The sequence below is a fragment of the Chrysochloris asiatica genome, unplaced genomic scaffold, assembly GCF_000296735.1.
Source record: "Chrysochloris asiatica unplaced genomic scaffold, ChrAsi1.0 scaffold00018, whole genome shotgun sequence".
Taxonomy (NCBI): domain Eukaryota; kingdom Metazoa; phylum Chordata; class Mammalia; order Afrosoricida; family Chrysochloridae; genus Chrysochloris; species Chrysochloris asiatica.
In genome coordinates, this window is record NW_006408536.1 from 28245836 (window position 1) to 28266653 (window position 20818).

Genomic DNA, 20818 nt, shown 5'->3' on the forward strand with positions numbered 1-20818 from the left:
TAGGGATGCTGCTCCACACCCTACAGTACACAGGATGGCCCCCACCACAGAGAGTGACCAGTGGGTGGAGACTAGGGATGCTGCCCCACACCCTACAGTACACAGGATGGCCCCCACCACAGAGAGTGACCAGTGGGTGGAGGCCAGGGATGAAAGTAAATGTTGGCATTTTGTTATGGCTACCCTAGAAAATCCAACATAAAGAAAAAATTCTCAATAATGAACCAATAAACAACATTATGATAAACGGAGACCATACTTTAGTCGTTAAGAATTTTGTTTTACTTTGATCCACAATGAACACACATGGAAACAGCAGTCAAGAAATGTACTGCATCAGGTATACCTGGTGCAAAACAGCAAAAAAGCTTTGCTGAGGACTAAGGCATGCCTGACCCAAGCCGTGGTATTTTCAATCACTCATACACGTGCAAAAGACTGCCAACAATAAGGAAGACCAAAGCAGAATTGATGTCTTGGAATCTTGGAATCATGGTATTGGTGAAGGATACTAAACATACCACGGACCAACAGAAGAACAAAGAAATCTACTTTGGCAGAAGTACACCCAGAATGCTCCTTCGAAGTGAGGACGGCGAAACTTCATCTCACGTCCTTTTGACAGACTGTCAGGGGAAACCAGTCCCTGGAGAAGGACATCATGTTTGTAATATAGAGGGTCAGCCAAAGAGAGGTAGACCTTCCACAAGATGAACTGACACCACGGCTGCTGCAATGGGTTTAAACACAGCAATGATTGTTAGGATGGCACAGGATGTGGTACATGTTGGTTGTACAAAGAAAGTGTTGCTATAAGTCAGATCCAATTCCACAGCACCTAACAACAGAAAACTCACACACCAATCAAATGCAGACATTCTGATCATGACAACTCCTGAGGAGATGGGGTGAGGAGAGACAGCAGGCAAGGACCACTTGCGTTGGCTGAATTCTTGAGGATGCAAAACCTCCAGCTATATGCACGTGACAATAGCTTTTCATCTTCAGCTGGCTTTTCATTATTCTTGTTTCCAAAGGCCCCAGAAAGTGTGTGCAGCCATGCGATTCTAAATGGGGGTGGCTGCTGCTCAAATCCATTACACAGAAAACACCCCCAACTGAACCCTCAGTTCACAAAATGGGTAACAAACGACCTGCACAATTTGATTAAAATGCCTGCGCTTCTGTAATGTTGGTCACCCTCTCTCTATCATACACAAAGGTTCCCACACAATGCAAGTCTCAAATTATTATTTTGGTTACATTTTTCTTAAATTTTGCATTTGGAAATGATTAGGGCTCATTCCAAGCGCAGAGCTGCACTGGATGAAGGTAACTGGGAGCCAAGCATAGGCATATTAGCAATTGCTAGAATGTAAACCACATTCTATTTCCATCTACATTTAATGTGTGTGTGTGTCTACATGTTGCTGATGAACTGTTCTGTGTCACAGCAACCCTGGAGGACAATGCAGAACGGCCCACAGGCTTTTTAAGGCTGGCATCTTTAACCCTTCTCCTACAGAATGCCCGGTGGGCTCCAACCACTGACAGTATGGCTAGCAGCCGAGTGTCTGACCACTCACTGGGCCACCAGGACCCTTGTGTGGCTAGGCTGTGCAATTTTATCCTATATGTAGATTTGTTTAACCACCTCCACGTTCTAGTTACATCTCTGAACAGTGAAAGCTGTTTGCACTGGACCACCCACTAACCTAAAGGTCGGTGAATTGAACCCACCTAACGGTGCTGCGGAAGAAAGGTCTGGCAACTCGCTTCTGTGCGAATAACAGCCAAGAAAACCCTACGGAGCCCAAATCTAGTCTGTAATGGACAAAGTCGCCATATGTAGAAACTGACTAGAAGGCAATAGGCCAGATGCAGAACCGTTCCATCCCTACAGAGAACCTCTCCCTCGACTTCTTCATAGTAAACAGACCCCCCCACAGCCCATCCCCAATCCCTGGCAGCCACCAATCTATTATTCACCATCTCCAGAATGTTCTGAAAATGCAATCATACGGCATGAGTTTTTTTTAGTTGTTTCACTGTGCACAGTTCCTGCGGGCCCGCCTGGACTGTTGCTGCTTATGCCAGAGTTGTACTCCGTAGCGGGTATTCCCAATACATAGTTGTGAGGAATAAAACAGCGCTCTTTTCTGTTACTTTTAAAAAGGCCAGATGTTGTTTTAGAAGTGAAACTGTACACAGCTGACAGTTTTATAAAAGTCCCTAAACTGGAATCATTGTCTTCTTCTGGGTCTAAGGTGCTTCTCTCTCTTTCTTTGAGGATAAAGTTTCCACACTCTTCTTACCTATAATTCTGTGATGAACATTTAAAAAAATAAAAATAAAATCACCAGGGCTTTCTTCTGAGGGATCATAGATGAATTCCAACCTTCACAATCTTTCTGTGAGCAGCTGAGCGGGACTCCCTAAAAGGCGTATGCTGCTGTAGTTAGTGGCTCAGAGTCACGGTGATTTCCTATGAGCAGAGTACAAACGTGTTCCACTAGGTTTTCAAAGCTGTGGCCTTTCAGATGCAGATCACCAGGCTTGTCTTCCAAGTCATCTCTGCTTGGGTTCAAACCACCAGCTCTTAGGTTAGCAGCTGAACGCTTAAGAGGTTGTGCCACCCAGGGCCTCTCTACACATTCCAAATGAAAGAAAGCATTTGTAATGCTACCTAGAGTTAGGAGGGTGTGTATAGAACCACACACAGCAAGATCCTCACTCTTAAGTAAAACTGAGCCCATCACTCGTGCAGACAAACGTTCAGACTCAATGCCCAACTCCCAAGGGCCCACAGATGGCGACTGTGTGGACACCCATGAAAATCATGTAGAACACATTGGCCTGTCTGTGATGCATCACAGCAAATCGGAACACCAGTGCCCACACAGAACGCATTTCCACTCTCACTGCAGGCTCCCGAGTCATCACAAGTAGGAAAGAACATGCTCAACTACCCCGAGAGGCAGCATGGATGAGAAACGAATTCTATCAATCCTTGTAAAAGGACATCATGCTTGGTGAAGCGGTCTGCAAAAACAAGGAAGACCCTCATGACATGGGACTGACATGGTGGCAGAAGCAGTGGGCTTAATGTAACAGCAATTGTCAAGATGATGTAGGAGCTGGTGGTGTTCCGCTGTCGCTGTGAATCGGCACCCAACTTGATGATAATAAGCTCCTTTCATTGTTTTAAATGTTTAAAATTAGGATACTGGAATTAGAGCTACCAAGGACATGGAACTTGGTGAAATACCTGCTCCCAGGCAAAACAGAAGACAAGTTGTATTTCTGTTTCTTGTTCTAAGGCACAGTTACCAGCTCCATCACCGGCACGGGGCTTGCTCTGGTAGGGTGCTGAACTCCAACTCACAGAGCAAAAGATGGCCAACGCATTTGCTGGGCTTCCGGTGGTTTTATTAAGTTACAATGGTGGGCACAAAAAAGATGTTTCCCAGGCGTCCAGAGCCCTCTTCTTCCAGGCAGGAAGGAGAACCTTAGAGAACCACGATGCTCACTACACCACTCCGACCCCGCTTCACGGCAGGGAGACTGTGACCCCACACAGGTTCCCAAAGCTAGTTTTCAACCTCAAGAGGTGCTGCCAAACCGCCTCCGTATCCTGCAGACAAACATGCCGAGCTAACGTCCTTTTTCTTGCTTTTCAGTATGCCTTGCGCTGCAGGGACAAATTAGCTTTACAACTCGAACCAATCTACAAAACCACAGAGGTTTATTAAGTGTTTGGCTCCTGAGTTAGACTGAAGAGAAAGTGGCCGCTTCTTACAAAGTCAAACCCACTCTTACCACACAGCCTGCCAGCCCACTCCTTGGTACTTACCACAGAGCAGCGCAAACCATCGTTCACACAAAATACCTGCGTGTAAATATTTCAGATACCTTTATGTGTAACCATCAAAAACTACAGACAACCTAAGCGCTCCTCAACTGGATGGACAAACAAACACAGCATGTCTTTAAATGGTACCTTGCAGTTATATAATAGAGTAGCTGACAGAACAAAGAATGCCACTGTGAACACTGTGCTCCTTTAAAAAGTCATCTATAAGACAAAATGGCCAACAACAACTTTAAACATGAGAAGGTAAGGGGGCGGGGAGACTAGATTCAGAAAAATGGAACAACCAGATTGAAAATAGTGAGAATGCTTTATGCATTGTGAAGAATGTAACTAAGGTCACAGAACAATTTGTGTAGAAATTACTGAATGCGAGCCTAAACTGCTATGCAAACCTTCACCAGAAGCACAAATATATTTAAAAATGCAACTGAGCAATAAAGACAAATGACGCATGTAACAACATGGGAGGAACACAAGTATGCATAAAAACCTGAAAAGCAAACCAGTGGTCCAGAGGGCATAGTACCAAGTGAAGTAAGTCGAGTATAAGGACCTATAGGGCACGATCCCTCTTTTACACGAGGAGGAAAAAGCAAGAACTTTGTATGTTAGAGTCTTACAACTTTTGATGACGGGAAAAGTAGCATCGATTGTGGGTGTAGTAACCACAGCACAACCTAAGTAACTATGAGTGTTTGAGTACCTATGGATGGGTATGTGGTACTGTAAGGTAAGCCCTGGACTAACCGCGAGGTTGGCAGTTCAAACCCACCAGCCAAACAATAACAACAACATAGGCAAATTGTAATACAGGTGGGTACATATATGTACCTAAGTGAGAATGGATGTTATTATGTGAATCTGTTCAAACTTGTAGCGACCCTGTGTAGGGTTTCTGAGGTTTTAAAAATCTTTTCAATCCGAGCCTCATCTTTCTCCTGTGGAGCAGCTGGTGGGCTTGAATGGTTCACAGTCCAGTGCTTGTCCTGAGAATGGTTAGAAGGAGCTATTTAAAAAACTCATGGCTACTGATTCGATTCCAATTCATAATGACCCTGTAGGATGGAGCATAACTGTCCTGGACATTAAACACACACATGTGGATGTGGGTATATGTATTCACTGAAGGACCAAATACGGCTACTCCTCAGACATCACCCAACACTTACCAACACTGGCTTGCTGGGTTTGAAGGCTTACAAGCATAGATAGTCTCATGGGACAACTCAGTCAGTTGGCATAACATAGTTCACAAGAGTCATTATCTGCAGATCCTAGTGAAGTCAGCAGTGTCTGTGGTCTTAAAAGCTTGTGATCGGCCACCTAGGAGACAACTGCGGGGTCTCAACTTGCCAGATGCAAAACAGTGAGAGGATAACAAAAAGTGTGCGGAGAAGAAACAAGTTAGTCTCCATTAGCCACAACCTCACCTGCCCTGAGACCTGAACTAGACGGTGCCCGGCTACTCTCACTGACTGATCTGACTGGGAGTCGCAGTACTTGGTCCCAGATACAATGGAAGAGAAATAGGGCGCAAACAGCCGAACAAACTGGAAAAGCAGATTAACAAACGCTTATCACCCTGAGATATTCTTTCAATGTAGATCCAAACCTGCCTCTTGAGAGCACCATTTTAGTAAAGTGGCAGAGTGACATACAAAAGAAAGGATACTGCCCTTCAGACCGGTACCCTACTTGTTGTTGTTGTCAGGTGCCATTGAGTCGGAACTGACTCACAGTGACCCCATACACAGCAGAACGAAACAATGTCCGATCCTGGGCCAACCTCACTACTGCTGCCACACTTGACGCCATCAATGATGTCACCTGGCTGATCCATCTCGTTAGGGGTCTTCCTCTTTTTCTCTGACCCTCCACCTTACCCAGCATGACATCTTTCTCCAGTAACTGTTCTCTCCTGACAATATGTCCAAAGTATGAGAGATGAAGCTTAGCCATCCTGGCCTCCAAGGAACACTCTGGCTGCACCTCTTCCAAAACAGATCCATTGGTTCTTTTGGCAGTCCATGGCACTTTCAGTATTCTCCTTCAACACCACAACTCAAAGGCATCAATTCTTCTACGATCTTCCTTATTCACTGTCCAGCTTTCGCATGCATATGAGGTTATTGAAAATACCATGGCTTGGGTCAGGCACACCTTAGTCCTCAAGATTGAAGTTGTCAAGGACTTCATTCTTCTTGGATCAACTGTCAACCCTTGTGGAAGCAGCGGTCAAGAGATCAGACGACGTATTGCATTGGGCAAATCTGCTGCACAGGAACTTTTTAAAGTACTGAAGAGCAGAGATGTCAGCTTGAGGACTAAGGTGCGCCTGACCCAGGCCATGGTACCCTACTTACAAACCATTAATATGACACTAAAAGGACAACAGTGTTCAAAATAACATGAGGAGGCAGGGAAACTAGAGTACCGGAAAAGGAACAAACAGAACACAATGAAACAGAATGTGAACACATTGTGATCAATTCAATTAATGTCACTGAACAATTTCTGGGGAAATTATCAAGGCAAACCTAACTTGTGTATAGACTTACCAAACCAAAAACCTGAAGAATAATTAATAATAATAATAAATCAAACCAGTTGCCTTTGAGCAACTCATGGTGACTCCAGTGTGTCAAGAGTAGAACTATACTCTGTAAGGTTTTCAATACCTGCTTTTAGGATTAGATAGCCAGGGCTTTCTTCTGAGGTACCGCTGGGTAGACTTGAATCTCCAACCTTTCAGATAGCAATGAGTGTGCTAACCATGTACGTTACACCGAGGGACTTCCCACATGCATTCTGGGGAATGAAAGAAGCCAGCCTCCAAAGCTCCTGCTCATGGCTCCACTCAGCCACAACCCCCGCTGAGTGGAAATGACAGGGATAGATGACAAGACCAGCAGTCGCCTCAAGCTGAGGTGGGGAGCAGAGCTGACTATAAGGAATAAGGAGTACAGGGGCAATTTTCTGGGTACACAGAGAGTGTTCTAGGTCTCAACTGTGGTGATGATCACACGACTGAAACCATCTGTGAGAACTTGAACAGCCGTCCAGCAAAAAGGGTGAATATTACTGCATGTCAAGGATAGCCTCAGAAACATGTCTCAAACACGAAGGGATCACAAAATGAGAAGCAGGAGTCTCCGGCGCGTGGTCGTGGGGGTCTTCTAAGACCACAGGAGCAGTCATGTCACCACCTGTCACTGGAAATCTGGTCGCAAACGTCCACATTGTTCCTCCTTTCCAGAACCAAGTGTGACCTTGAGCCCGCTCCATAGGGGCCGTCACAATGAAGACAACTAAAAACATGGGCTGGCTTTATACACGATCGCAGAGCCATTAGGTCAGCCCTCTCTGCAGAGCCTGGCAGCATGTTCCTCCCTCGAAATGCCGAGAGCAGTCTTCCTCAGCAAGAGCAGGTGTCACCGAGGCCCATCTGCTCTTTGCTGGTAACTTCTTCAACACCCTCTCTGTGGGACACAGCTCCCAGTCCCTCCCTCCCTCCCCAAGGCAAGAGTGGAGGGCAGCCCACAGAGCATCAAATACTCTGCACATAAGTCCCCCTCCACCACCACGCCTTTCTTTTCCCCAGATCCAGACCACCCAGGGACTAGCCTGCAGCTCCTTCCAGGCTACGTTTCATTCCAGCCCGTGTGGTTCTGTCCTACGCACAGTATTACCCAAAACATTCAAGTTTGTGGGAATGATTTCATATCTGCTAAAAAGGTCTCTTCAACTGCCCACATTGCATGTGAAAGCTGGACAACGAAAAAGGAAAACCAAGGAATGGACGCATTTAAATTGTAGCGCTGCCAGAAGGAGGAACAAATTTGTCTTAGAAGAAATAAAGCCAGAATGCTAACTTCTTCTCACGTACTATGGACATATTATTAGGAAGGACCAAATCCTGGAGAAGGACATCATGCTTGATTAATATGGAGAGTCAGCAGAAAAGAGAAAAGCCTTCAATAAGATGGACTTTTACACAGTGGCTGCAACAATGAGCTCCAACGTTACAATGATTTGAGACAATGGCGCAGAACTGGGCAGTGTTCTCTTCTGCTGCATGTAAGTGAGTTGGAGAGGACTCAACAACAACATGTGGACCTGAGGTAAAGTCCTAGAAGGAATATTTAGTGTGTTGTGCATGTGGTCACTATGAGTCAGGGTCAACAAAATGGTACCTAATAACACCATATCATGCTAACTGAAAGGTTGGTGGTTCAAATCCACTGGCTGCTCTGTGGGAGAAAAGATTTGGCAGTTTGTCTCTGTAAAGATTATTGCCTTGAAAACCCTATGGGGGCAGTTCCATAGGCTCTTATAGGGGCATTATAAGTTTATGGGGGAGTTCCTAGCTGGAGTTGCCTCTTTACACACTGAATGAAAATGAGACTTGATTTCTCTTGCTACATTTGCAAACAAGGAGGGGGGGACCACTGTCATCTGAGACGATAACGGTTGCGTAAAGGAGTGTATCATACTTGTAGCTAAAACCTCCTAAGTGACGCAACCGATACTGGGGGATGTGATGAAGAATGGGGTGGGGAGAGAGAGCATCAAACTGTCTAACTGCAGGGGGAAATAAAGTCCCCTCTCAACCCCCACCCTCCGCAACCTTTACACCAATTCCAACATCAGCCAACCCTCTCACAGCATGCTACACTTAACTGCTGGGTTTGATCATCTCCAGCTGTACCCAGGCAGAACCCAACACTCATACTGACATGGTTGTACAGGCTCAACTCAAGCTCAAGAGGCATGGAGGCAAAGTCACCCTGTTTCAGGACAGGGAAGCACTCTTGGCTCCTCTCGGCCCCGCTAAGGGCAAGTTCTGCTGGACTTTGACCTGTATCACCACCAAGTCTGCAGCTGGGCCCCTGCCAGGCCTTCGGTACCTTCACTGCTACAGCCTTTGCTCTGCACACCATCTCTTTCAAGAGCGGCCTTCCTCCTTTTTCTCTTGCCTGTTCTTTCTGCTTCTTCCTAATTCTGAAAACCTCTGTGGGCTCAGCTGTATCATAAACACAACTCCCTGTCAATTTCAAGGCATGGATCCTCCCAGTGGGGGCAGGGACACAATTGGACCTATCAATTCCCTCTTGGCAACATACACTTCATTTGCATAGTAGGCTATGGTCACCTAATTTACATAGCCCCTGCAAGATGCCTACCAATCCAAAGGAAAGCAAGAAAAACAAAACAAAATTGTTTGCAGTTTACCCAGAAGCTGTCAATCAATCCGACAAAAGCAACAAACTATCTGGGACAGAAATTAGGGCAAAGGTAACTCCTCAGAGTTTAGGAGGGACTGTCTTACTGTCTTCCCTAAGAGCCAAGGCAAAAGGCCAGAGAAAGGAACTCATTTCTGTCACGCAAAAAGCACGGGGAGACGGCGAGCTGGTGGCTTGGACGCAGACTTGCTTCTGCAATTGTGCCGTTTGGTGGTTTAAATTATACATATGCCTGAGTGTTTGCAGGGGGAGGGGGGGAAGAGCTACAATCAATAGAGAGAAATACTGTTAACTGATGGTACATGGAGGGGATTATAACCATTGTAATGATACAAAGTATATGATTTTTTGAATCATATACTTTGACCTGCCCTGTAAACTTTCACTCAATTCACAGTAAAAACTTAAAAACAAAATAAAAGCAGGGGCGTGGGCGTGGGTAGGGGTGGAATAGGAGTGGATGCCAGGAAAGAAAGGGGGAGCACCATCAGAAAGATAAGCACTGCCTTCAGAACTGTTTCTCTCTGAAGGTGGGTGGGTACAGGACATTACTTCACTTCATTAATGCCATTGTGTGTGTATATTAAGATATTAAGTGTTGTCTATTTTATCATGCCACACCTACTAAGATGGCTATGTCTTTAGAGAAAAAAAAAAGCAAGGCTGTGGAGAAATTGGAACCCTCACCCATTGCTGTTGGAACTGTAAGATGGTATAGTCTCCGTGGAAAACAAACAGATTGATGGTTCCTCAAAAAAGTGAACACAAGACCCCACAACCCCATTCTTCGCTGTCAGCCCATCAGTGAAAGAAGAAGCTCACATGGAAACCTACACGTACATCACTGTTCTCTGCAGCATAGCCAAATGGTAGAACTAACCCAAGGATCTGTCAGAACCTAACTTCAGGGAAGCGAATGCTCAGGGCGGATGGATGGATGGATGGATGGACAAAAGGTAGTACACGTGTATAAGGGGAGGTTCATCAGCCACACAGCAAAACAGATTAACACGCTGTTGAGTGAAGTAAATCAGTCACAAAAAGACAGATATTGTATGATCCCCCTTAAATATCTAGAGTAGACAAGTGTATCAGTGGTTTCCAGGGGTACTGAGCTTCTGTTAAAGGTGATGAGGAAACCTGGGAATGGTTTCCTCATGACAAAGGTGACTGATGTCACTGGAACTGTAAATGTAACAATTGTTGCAATGCATAATGTTTTGTTACCTATATACATTTAACACAATAAATTTTTTAAAAAATCAATGCTTTTTAAAAAGAACCAAGTCTCCTAAGTACCAGCAGTCTCCAGGTTGAGAACGAGACCCTGTGTCTTGAAATCAAATTTGTAGGTAAGTCAGAACAGGTGCGCGGGGTTCTCACTTAGCAGTATTTCAGCAGAAGTAAAGGCTCAAAGTCTTTCCGATGGTTGAAAAGCAGCTCGTGTAGCAAATGAAGGGGACTGTGATGGAGACGCACAGTGCGGGCAAATTTACACAACATAATGGGTCATGTGAGAGTTCGAACTGCACGAGTGCTTGATTATAAAAAAGCATCCCACTAAGTTGCATTTAGGGTCTACTGTTGGGGACAAGCCCAATATTCTGCACTGAGGGAACCAAGGCTTGGTTCTGTCACATGACTTATTCCTGGAATGGTCCTGATCAGTGTCAAAGGAGGACCCTGTCCCCCAAGAATAGCAGCGGACTCACACAAGGTCCACACTGTGAATAAGGAACACAGGTGCTTGTCTGCTACCCTAAGCCGCTTGGTCCTAATCCACAGTGCTGGAGAACTAGAATTATCTCTGGACTTGAGGGAATTTGCTAGGGCCTCTGTATAAAGGATGGGAGCTCAATCACTGGGGGTGGGCGAGACATCCGTCCAGGTGCCAAGTCTAACACCCCAAAACCTTCCCTCTGCCCCAGGCCAAGAACACAAGCTGCGTCCAGTTTTCCACCTTCATCATGAAGCTAACTTCAATCTGATCATCTCAACAAAGACATCATAGAGGGAGAAAATTACCTGCGGCATTCCACACCTGGCGTGGAATGTCCCAGACCCTTCTCTCCTCCCTCTGAATACTCTTCACAACACTGTTTTCACCACAAGACCAGAGGAAGCGATGGTACCCAGCTACCACAGCTGAACATTTTGATCAGAGTTTTGAACTGGTTCGAACTGGCCCAGTCTTCATCAACAAAGCAATCAGGGCAGAACTGAATTTGAAAACTGTGGGTCTATCAGAATGAGAAAAACTATGGCGGAAGCTCTGGAATGGGAGACTCAGAAAAGGTGTAGTGAGTCCTTTCAGTAGCCTGAGTGGGACAGAGAATTATTGCTCAGACTGTATAGAACATACACTCAGAGTGGGGTGGCCAGTTGCCATCTCAGAGCTGGGCACTGCTGTTTCTGACTCTGCTTATCAAGAGATTAGGTTGATATGCAACATGCATGCTTCCTTTTTCGAAGAGATTTCATTTCGGGCAGGGGACTGACCTACAATTTTTCCCACCCTGGTTATCATTCTGGCACACCCACATTTTACAAATTCGGGTCCATTCCAGTTTCACTTTGTTAGCATGACTGAACCAGGAAGATCCAGTCTGCAGCCCTGGTTTTGATCACAGATTCGATAAAAGAATCATGATGGGGGATATGTAGACCAGAATTTCAAACACTTATAGACTCTAGACATTCTTAAAAACTCTCTCTATGGGTCCCCATTGACAACAGCAGCTGGAAAGGGTAACTGAGGAACGCAGGGGCAGTAAGTTTATGTTCACAGGAGAGGAGCAATTTGGAGAAGGAGGATGAGAATGGCTGTAGAACTTGAAGAATACCATCAAAGGCACCGAACATGCTGAAGCTGCTTTATTAGCCTATGTTCTGTGTACATGTTTAACACCAAAACAAGCAAATAAAACAGGCATGTTCTTAGCTTCTCCTTTGCTATAGCCTGTTTTTTTTTTTTTTATACTAACATTGCATGCAGAAGAGAAATTGACAGCTGACAAAAGCCAGTCGTTTACCTGACTCCTGGAGATATCGATACACCAAGAAGTTCACCTCATCACTGGTTATGCTCATCTTAGCCTCACCTCACGGCGATGAGGTCTTTACGAAGCGGGAGCCACCCTCTGCAGGAACGAGAGAGGAAAATCAGGAACAGAGTTTGCATACACTGCTGAGCATATATGTATTACTTCATTCATTTTTGAAACAATTACCTGTAAGAGTACACATGAAGGTAAATAGTGTCTGATTTGAGTTACTTTGTATAAGTATATAAACCGCTTACAGAGTCAACACAGAAACTCACACACACAGATTAAAATGCTTCCCAGAGAAGACAACATGGAGCAGCATTTGAGGAGACCTCATTAGAGTAAGCTCTATCCTGAAGCCGTGGATTTTATGCAGGGACAGTGGGATTCTGAAATATATGGCCACAGAGGTGGCAAGTTAAGATGCTTGGCAGTTGTGCCCCTGGCTGGAGAAGCTGAGGAAGGAGACCAGAGCTATGTCTGTATCCCCTACTAAGCAGGTAACCACATGGCCCGGGTCCTACCCATGGTCCCGGAGACAGGATTCATCATCCCCCCTTTTCCTTGCAGACAGTTCTGGATTGAAGCCATTTCTGATAGGACCTAAGCAGCCCCAAGAAGAGACATCATTCAGGGGCTCAGTTAGTGCTCCTTTGCATACCAGCTCTTCTCTGTACAGTCTGGAAACACTGTGTGTGAGCACATACACACATACACACACTAAGGGGCTTAACAAAGTCCATGAAAAATGGAATGGAGAGATAATGCAATTTTCCCACAGAACTTTCTGAAGCCCCCTTGTATGTATACATATATTTATACACACACACATATTCATTTTAAATATATCAATTTTTGAGATGATTGAAGAACGAAACACCCAGGATAATGTTATACACACGCAGGTAAATGATGTCTGATTAGCACTGCATTTTTATAATGATGTGGTTATATAAACATTTGACAATTAGATTAACTACACACCTACCCCACTGGAGGAGGTGAAAACACACACCAAGATATTCCCAACAGAAGACAAGGCATCAACAGCTACGATTTCCAACTTCTAGAACTGAGAAACCCACGACAGCCCAATGGGACAGCCCAAGGGAGAGAGTGAGGACAGTGGACGCCGCGTCTGGGTCTGAAGCCCCTGGGGTGCAGACAGCTAAGTATGAGAATGCTAACCAAAAGGGTGGAGGCTTGAGTCCACCACAGGTGCCTTGAATAAAAATCGGGTGATCTACCTTGACTGAAATCAGTCATAAAAAACCACCTGGAGCAAAAAAAAAAAACAAAAACCAACCCTCTGGAGCACAGCTCTATTCTGATACACGTGGGCTGGCCACGAGTCAGAATCAGCTCAATGGTAAACAACAGCTGGGCCTGAGGAACACGTCTGGCGTCCCTGTGCAAAGGGTTCACCAAAAAGGTCACCGGGAATTTTAATCACTGTCATGAAACTAAGTGTGTCTAAACTGCAAAATGGAAAGATAAGAGAACAAAACAAAATAAACAAAAAGGTTGGTGGTTAGCCTCCACCCACAGGCACCTCTGAAGAAAGGCTTGGCCATCTACTTCCAAACCATGAGCCACTGGAAACCCTGTGGAGCACAGTTGTACTCAGAAAATGCATGGGGTGGCAAGACAGTTATCCGCCTGGCATGAGGGGGTGGTTGTGAGGATGAATGCATTTGTTTAAATATTCAGAGCAAGGCCCAGCACAGACTAAACCGCTAATCCATCCTAGCTCTCCTTCAGCTAGTGCTGAGACTACCACACAGGCCTGGGCACACACACTCCCCCAGAGCCCAGCGACGGGGTTCGTCTCGTAACAGAGTCTGGGATTTCAGGCACGCAAGTTGTAGAAGAAGGCGTGTGAGGGAGGTGTGCGTTGGAACTCTGCTCCTTCAAACACTCTGCTCCCAGGATGGGGATCTCAGCGCTCAGCCCTCAGCCTGTGTCCTGAGCATTTCAACCAGACCTGTCTAGATCAGAAGGGAGGGCACCTTGAGGCAGGAGAGCTCCTCCTTGGTGCCCAGCCGAAGGAAAGAAGGGGGCTTAACGGGTGCAAATGTGTTTATTTTCTTTCCTGCCCCAGCTGTGACGAAAGGCACCTTCAAGTAAGCTGCTCTGAGGTCTCTGGAGCTGTGGCTGGCTGCAGGCAAAGGAAATGCCCGCTGCCTTCCACCACCTGCCCTTCCACTGAAGAGTCACAGTGGAGACACTGTCCCATATCTGCACTGCTCAGTGAGGGTGACCAGGATGGTCCCTTGGGTGACGATCTCACTGGACCTTCCTGGGAAAGGAGGGCAACTGTGAACACATGCTGTCTCTGAGTTTCCTGTCCTTCTGATCTCCCTGGGGGAATGAATTCGCACCAATCACTCTCTGGGATCACTCTGGGAAGGGAGAGTGATCCCACAGTTGTAACCACGGTGTCACTCCATCTCGTTGAGGTTCTTTATCTTTATCATGGACCTTCTGCTTTAGCAAGCTTGATATCCTTCTCCAGGGCCTATTGACAGAATGCTCCAGGGGGATTCTGGCCAAATTTCTTCCAGGATGGATTTGTTTGTCCTTCTGGCAGTCCATGGGACATTCAATATACGTCACCAATAACTTGGTGTCTATTTAATCATCTTAAAAGACAGAATCACAAAAAAGCTTTGAGAGTTTGTACTGGGGGTCCCAGCAGCTGTGTTTCATTGCCTGGGGTGGGAAATGGCCCAGGATAGGGAGTTTATTTGCAGACCCATTGTGAGGAGCAGATTGGAATGTAGGTTCTCAGGCCATTTTACCTGAGCTCGTAGCTACAAATGATAAGCACTGGGCTGCCAACCACAGGGTTCGCGATTAGAACCTACCAACTGCTTCTTGGGAGGAAGATGAGGCTTTCTACTCCCTCGAAGATTTAAAGCCTTGGAAACCCTATACAGGGTTGCTATGAATCGGAACTGCCTTGAAGGCACTTACCACACACACACACACACAAAGTCAACAGACAAGGTGAAGATGTCTCTTAGCAGCAGAAGGGAAGAGCCCATGGTTAAGCACATGGTTGCTATTTAAAAGGTTGATGGTTCGAACCCACCCAATGGCTCCACAGGAGAAAGTTCTGTAACGATGACAGATAACTCTATGGGGCAGTTCTACTGTAACACTTAGGGTCAGCAAGATTTGGAATCAACTTGATGGCACACAGGACGGCCACCACAACCACTGGAGAAAAGCCATGTTTCTGAATAACAAACACCGAACTTTACAATGATGGAAGGGAGCCCCGGGTGCACAGAGGAAGAAGGGAGCCCCGGGATCCACACTGTGCTCCTAACCACCAGGCACCTTTCCGTTCTCTTACAAAGTGTACCAATTACCAGAAGACCTTTTCAGACCTTTGAAAGCAGTCCTTGTCGCTCTTCTTAGCTCTGCTCTAAGCCTGCTGGCTTTTGTGCTGGAGGAGTCCATAGTGTATAATTTACAGTAAGAAAATTTTTCCAAAAAAGGAAAACATTTTCACAGTTATTTATTTGTGGTCAAATGGTATAAGACCCTGAGATGGTACAAACAGTCAAGTGCTTGGCAGGTAACTGAAAGGTTCATGGTTCAAATCCACCCAGTGGAACCTCAGAAGAAAGCTCTACAGAACAGCTTCACAAAGTTCTTAGGAAAATTCCATTATCTGAAAATTCCATTATCTTTCTACGCCATCTTCCATGAACTTTCTGATAATGGAATTAGGGGAATATTTCTTTTTTTTTTTTTTTTTTTAACAGAGTTTAAATAATGTTAAGTGTCTGTCCTTCTTTAGAGGTGGCACAGTGCTGGGTTCTGGGTGCCCATTTGTACCTTTCTGTATTTTCCAAGTTTCCTACTGGGGACACAAATTGTTTCCACTGTCATTAAAACGTACTAAAAGCTGAGCAGAGACTTAAGGTATAATCCCCATAAGCAGGATGCAGAGCCCCTAAGCCGGAAAGGCGGCCACAGGGGAGTGGCCAGGGTCTTATGTCAGAACCAGAAGGCATGTAACAGTCCCCCTGGTGAGGCCCCAGAAAGGACCCATCTGGGCCCAGGCTGCCCTTGTGCTTGGGTGAGGCCCCAAACAGCCAGTCAGAATACACTTAGGTGTGATCACTGAGGGGACCTGGGCTGGTAGGGGAATCGGGGAAAGAGGAGGTGGGATGTTTACACAACATGACGAAGGGATATCAATGCCACTGGAGTGCTTGGTGAGATCTGCAGAAACCAGAAACCTGTCAAAGAAGGAAAACGCAAATATTTCCTATCTTTTAATTTTATTATTATTTTTAAAATTTTTATTGCGAAAAGGGGGGATAGTTCACACAACAGATCAACTTTCCATTCAACAATACAGACGCATTTTGTTTCATGCTCAAATATTCCCCACAACAACAGAAAAGGGCAGGAAAGACTTGTTGTTTGTTGTTAAGTGCCATGGAGTTGGTTGAGAGATGCCGAAGTTTGGCCATCTTGGCCTCTAAGGAGCACTCTGGCTGCACTTCTTCCAACACATATGAGTTTATTCTTTTGGCAGCCCATGGCACTTTCAATATTCTCCTCCAACACCGTAACTCAAAAGCATCAATTCTTCTACGTTCTTCCTTATTCACCGTCCAGCTTTCACATCATATGAGGTTATTGAAAATACTATGGCTTGGGTCAGGCGCACCTTAGTCCTCAAGCTGACATCTTTTCTCTTCAACACTTTAAAAAGGTCTTGTGCGGCAGATTTGTCTAATGCAATACATCGTCTGTTTCCTGACTGCTGCTTCTGTGAGTGTTGATAGTTGATCCAAGAAGAATGAAGTCCTTGAAAACTTCAATCTTTTCTCTTTTGATAAGAATGTTGTTTATTGGTCCAGTGGTGAGGATTTTTGTTTTCTTGACATTGAGATGTAATCCATAACGAAAGCTCTGCTCTTTGATCTTCATCAGTAAATGTTTTAAGCCCTCTTCACTTTCAGCAAGCAATGCTGTATTATCTGCATAACACAGGTTGTTAATGAGTCTTCTTCCAATCCTGATGCCACGTTTTTGTTCATCCAACCCAGCTTCTTGGATTATTTGCTCAGCATACAGGTTGAATGAATATGGTGAACGTATACAACCTTGTCATACACCTTTCTTAATTTTAAACCATTCCATGTTCCCACGTTCTGTTCATAAAAGGTACGTACCTCCCCTCCCAAAACACTCTACTCAGCTGGGTTTGATAATTCATTGCAATGGCCACACAGAACTCACACATGATAGTCACCTTCATAAGGTTCATTCATGAAGTTAATCAGAAATGTGCAGGGCACAGTCATTCCAGTCAGGTCAGCCTCTCCTCAGTTGTGCCCACGGGAAGGCCTCTTTCTGGCCTACAGCCCCCTTGGTCTGATTTCTGCCCAGCTTGGCAATGTTACAAAGCTCTTTTAAGGGCTGCTGATAAAAGCCCCCAGTGCACTTCATTGTACCATAAGCCTCATCCTGAAAGTGCTCAGCTCTAGCTCCATGTCTCAGCAAACCTAGCTCCCCCACTTAAATTTCTAGCGGTACCCCACTTTGTAAGCAAGCCTCCTGTCCTAAGTCACTCAGCTTTCCTTGCTCTGGGGAATGGAAGCTCACTGCTCTGTCTGGTGCTCTGGGTCTTGGTTCTGCTAATGCTGTTCCTTTGCCACTCCTTCGGTGTTACAGCTTTCTGTGTCTACATCCACGAGGTTCAGTGTGCAGGGATCTCAGGGTCCAAAGGACGTGCTCCTTTCCGGGACCTTCCTTGTTGGTAGAGAAAGCTGCTTTCCAGCCTCCAAGACAGCTCGTTTTATACCCAGCAGGATGGCAAACTTAACCAATCACAACTGCTCACAACTGAATCATATAATTCATCAGCATTTTCCTCCACCTTTTCTAACCTAACTCCATTAGGAAAAGGAGCTTACAAAGACCATGGCTAGACTGTTGTTCGGTGCCTGTGAGTTGATTCCAACTCACAGTGACACTGCGCAACAGAACAAAGCAATGCTCGGTTCTATCCATCCTCACAATTGTTATGCTTCAGCCCACTGCTGCTGCCACGGTGTTAATCCATCTCACTGGGGGGGTCTTCCTCTTTTTCAGCGACCCTGGTCTTGCATACATGTTATCAGGAGAGACCAGTCCCTGGAGTTATGATGTTATGATAACATGTATCCTGCCCCAGGGACTGGTGTCTCCAGATACCATGTATGAGAGACACAATCTCACCAAGCTTGCCTCCAAGGAGCACCGTTATGCAAATGCATCAATCAGTTTTTCTACACTCTTCCTTTTCAGTGTTCAACTTTCACAGGCCTATGAGCTGCTGAAAACACCAGGGCTTGGGTCAGGCACACCTTAGTCCTCGAACTGACATCTTTGCTCTTGATCACTTGAAAGAGGTCTTGTACAACAGACTGCCTAATGCAATATAGTATGTCGTTTGATTTCATGACTGGCTGCTTCCATGAGTGTTGATAGTAGATCTGAGCAAAATGAAGTCTTTGACAACTTCATTCAGTCCAGTTGGGAGGCTTTTTGTTTTCTTTACACTGAGGTGCAATCCATACAGAAGGCATGTGGATTTTGATCTTTATTAAAGTATTTGAAGTCCTTTTCATTTCTAGCAAGTAAGGTTGTATCACCTGTATATTGCAGGTTGTTAGAGTTTTTCTCCAGTCTGGATGTCATGTTCTTTTCCATAGAATCCATCTTCTCGAAATATCTGCTCAGCATACAGATTGAATAAGTATGGTAAAACAATACAACCCAGGCACACACTTTTCCTGATTGTAAACCATCCAATATCCTCCTGTTCAAGAGACTGCCTCTAGGTCTATGTACAGGTCTCCTCATGAGCTAGAAGAGACATTAAGCAATTCACTGCACCTTACAGACCCCTATGTGTAACAGAACCTACATAGTCCAACACCATTATCACGATCATTAAGTTTATGCCCATTGTTGCTGTCACAGTGTGAATTCATCCCTTTGTTTGCTGATCCTTCATTTCACCAACCATGATGGCTTTCTCCAGGGACTGGTCATTCCTGATAACATGCCCAAACTAAGTGAGACTAAGTCTTGCCACTCCCACTTCTAAGGAACATTCTGGCTGTACATAGTTCAGGAATTGGGGCGAGATGGGGCTCCTATTAATATCATGAACAGAAACATGTCTACAGCTCTGAGATGCAAAATCCGCCATTGGATGAATGAATCCACAAAATGTGGTCTACCCTTACAATGGAGTGTTGTTATCCGACCAGAAGAAGTTCCGAAATTCTGAGAGATGCTGCAAATGGATGCACCTTGAGAACTTGCCAAGTGAAAGATGCTGGTCACAAAATTTCACCTAAAATTTTACAATATTTCATTTCATTAACAGAATATAGCTTTCAAACATCTAAATGAAATAATAATGAGGATTCGTACATGCTTACTTTTTAAAAAACAATTTACAGGTTTGGTTTTAAACAAAAACATTGCCAACCACAAAGGTTCTAATTAAATGAAATTGAATTCACTCATTTTTACTTATAGTTGAGTCTCTTAAAACAGCAAAGCAAAAATCTTTTCCAAATACCGATCTTTATGGTTTTTTCAATTATAAAAAATTAGTTACTAGCAAACCAATGGTTTTCCCTTTTGTTTTTCAACTAGAAGAGCATAACCCCCCCCACCCCCCAAAAAATATGAAAATAATGTAAGAAAACTCCCAATCATACCTACCAAAAGATAACTTTTATAGACTTTTGGTTTTAGGGGTGTGGGTAGGAAAAGGGGGCGTGTCAGTGATAAGTTATGGACATGGGCTTCAACTTTTGATGCCTCAATACATGGGGTTTCCAAAAGCTCATGGAAAAAATGGAATAAAAAGATGATGGAATTTGTCCACAATTTTTTTGAAGCCCCCTCTTACATACAACTGTTCCGTCTACTGTCACCAACATCCTCTCATTAGTTTCAATGCACAAGTGTTTCTAACACATCTCACGGTCAATGGGCAAACATTTGCATAATAAAGTAAACCACACCCACTGCCGTCCATAGTTCCTAAGGCTGAAATCCTACAGAAACAGAATGCCACATGTTTCTCCCCCAGTGGCTGGTGGGTTCAAACTGCCAACCTTTAGAGGTTAGCAACCGAACACTTACCCAATCTGCCACTAGAGCTCCTTAAGGTACGGGAGCCATGTAAAATCGATACTCATGTGCCCGATTACAATGAACTTCTCAGGTTAATTTTCTTCATAGTGTTGACAAGAGAGATTGATTTTCGAATGTGGTACATCTTCTGGTAAAACCCATAATAAGAGCAGATGACAGATTGTTTAGTATCCAAAATCTTACCAAGCTAGTGTAAGCCCAACTCATCACTGAGAATCAACTACACAGCTCACCACCATTTAATTAGGTTCAATCTAACCCACTACCCCAGCCCATGGATGTTGAATGGATTCTGAATCCCAGCAACCCTATAGGACACAGGAACTGCCCACAAGGGGTTTCCAAGGTTGTCGTGTTTACAGGAGAAAAAGGCCCCATCGTTCTCCTGTGAAGCAGCTGGTGGGTTCGAACCGCAGACCTTTCAAGTTAGCAGCTGAGTACTTAACCACTGGGCCACCAGGGCT

General features: G+C 45.0%; 1 protein-coding gene across 1 annotated transcript in view; it reads right to left on the reverse strand.

Annotated features, from left to right (window-relative positions):
• TBL1X (transducin (beta)-like 1X-linked) overlaps positions 1–12252 on the reverse strand; it is a 56733-nt gene extending 44481 nt beyond the window's left edge. Inside the window, exon 1 of the mRNA XM_006835646.1 lies at positions 12150–12252. Coding sequence (XP_006835709.1) covers positions 12150–12207 — 58 coding nt within the window. The 5' untranslated portion in view covers positions 12208–12252. The remainder of the gene's footprint in view (positions 1–12149) is intronic.
• Positions 12253–20818: the final 8566 nt, after the last annotated feature.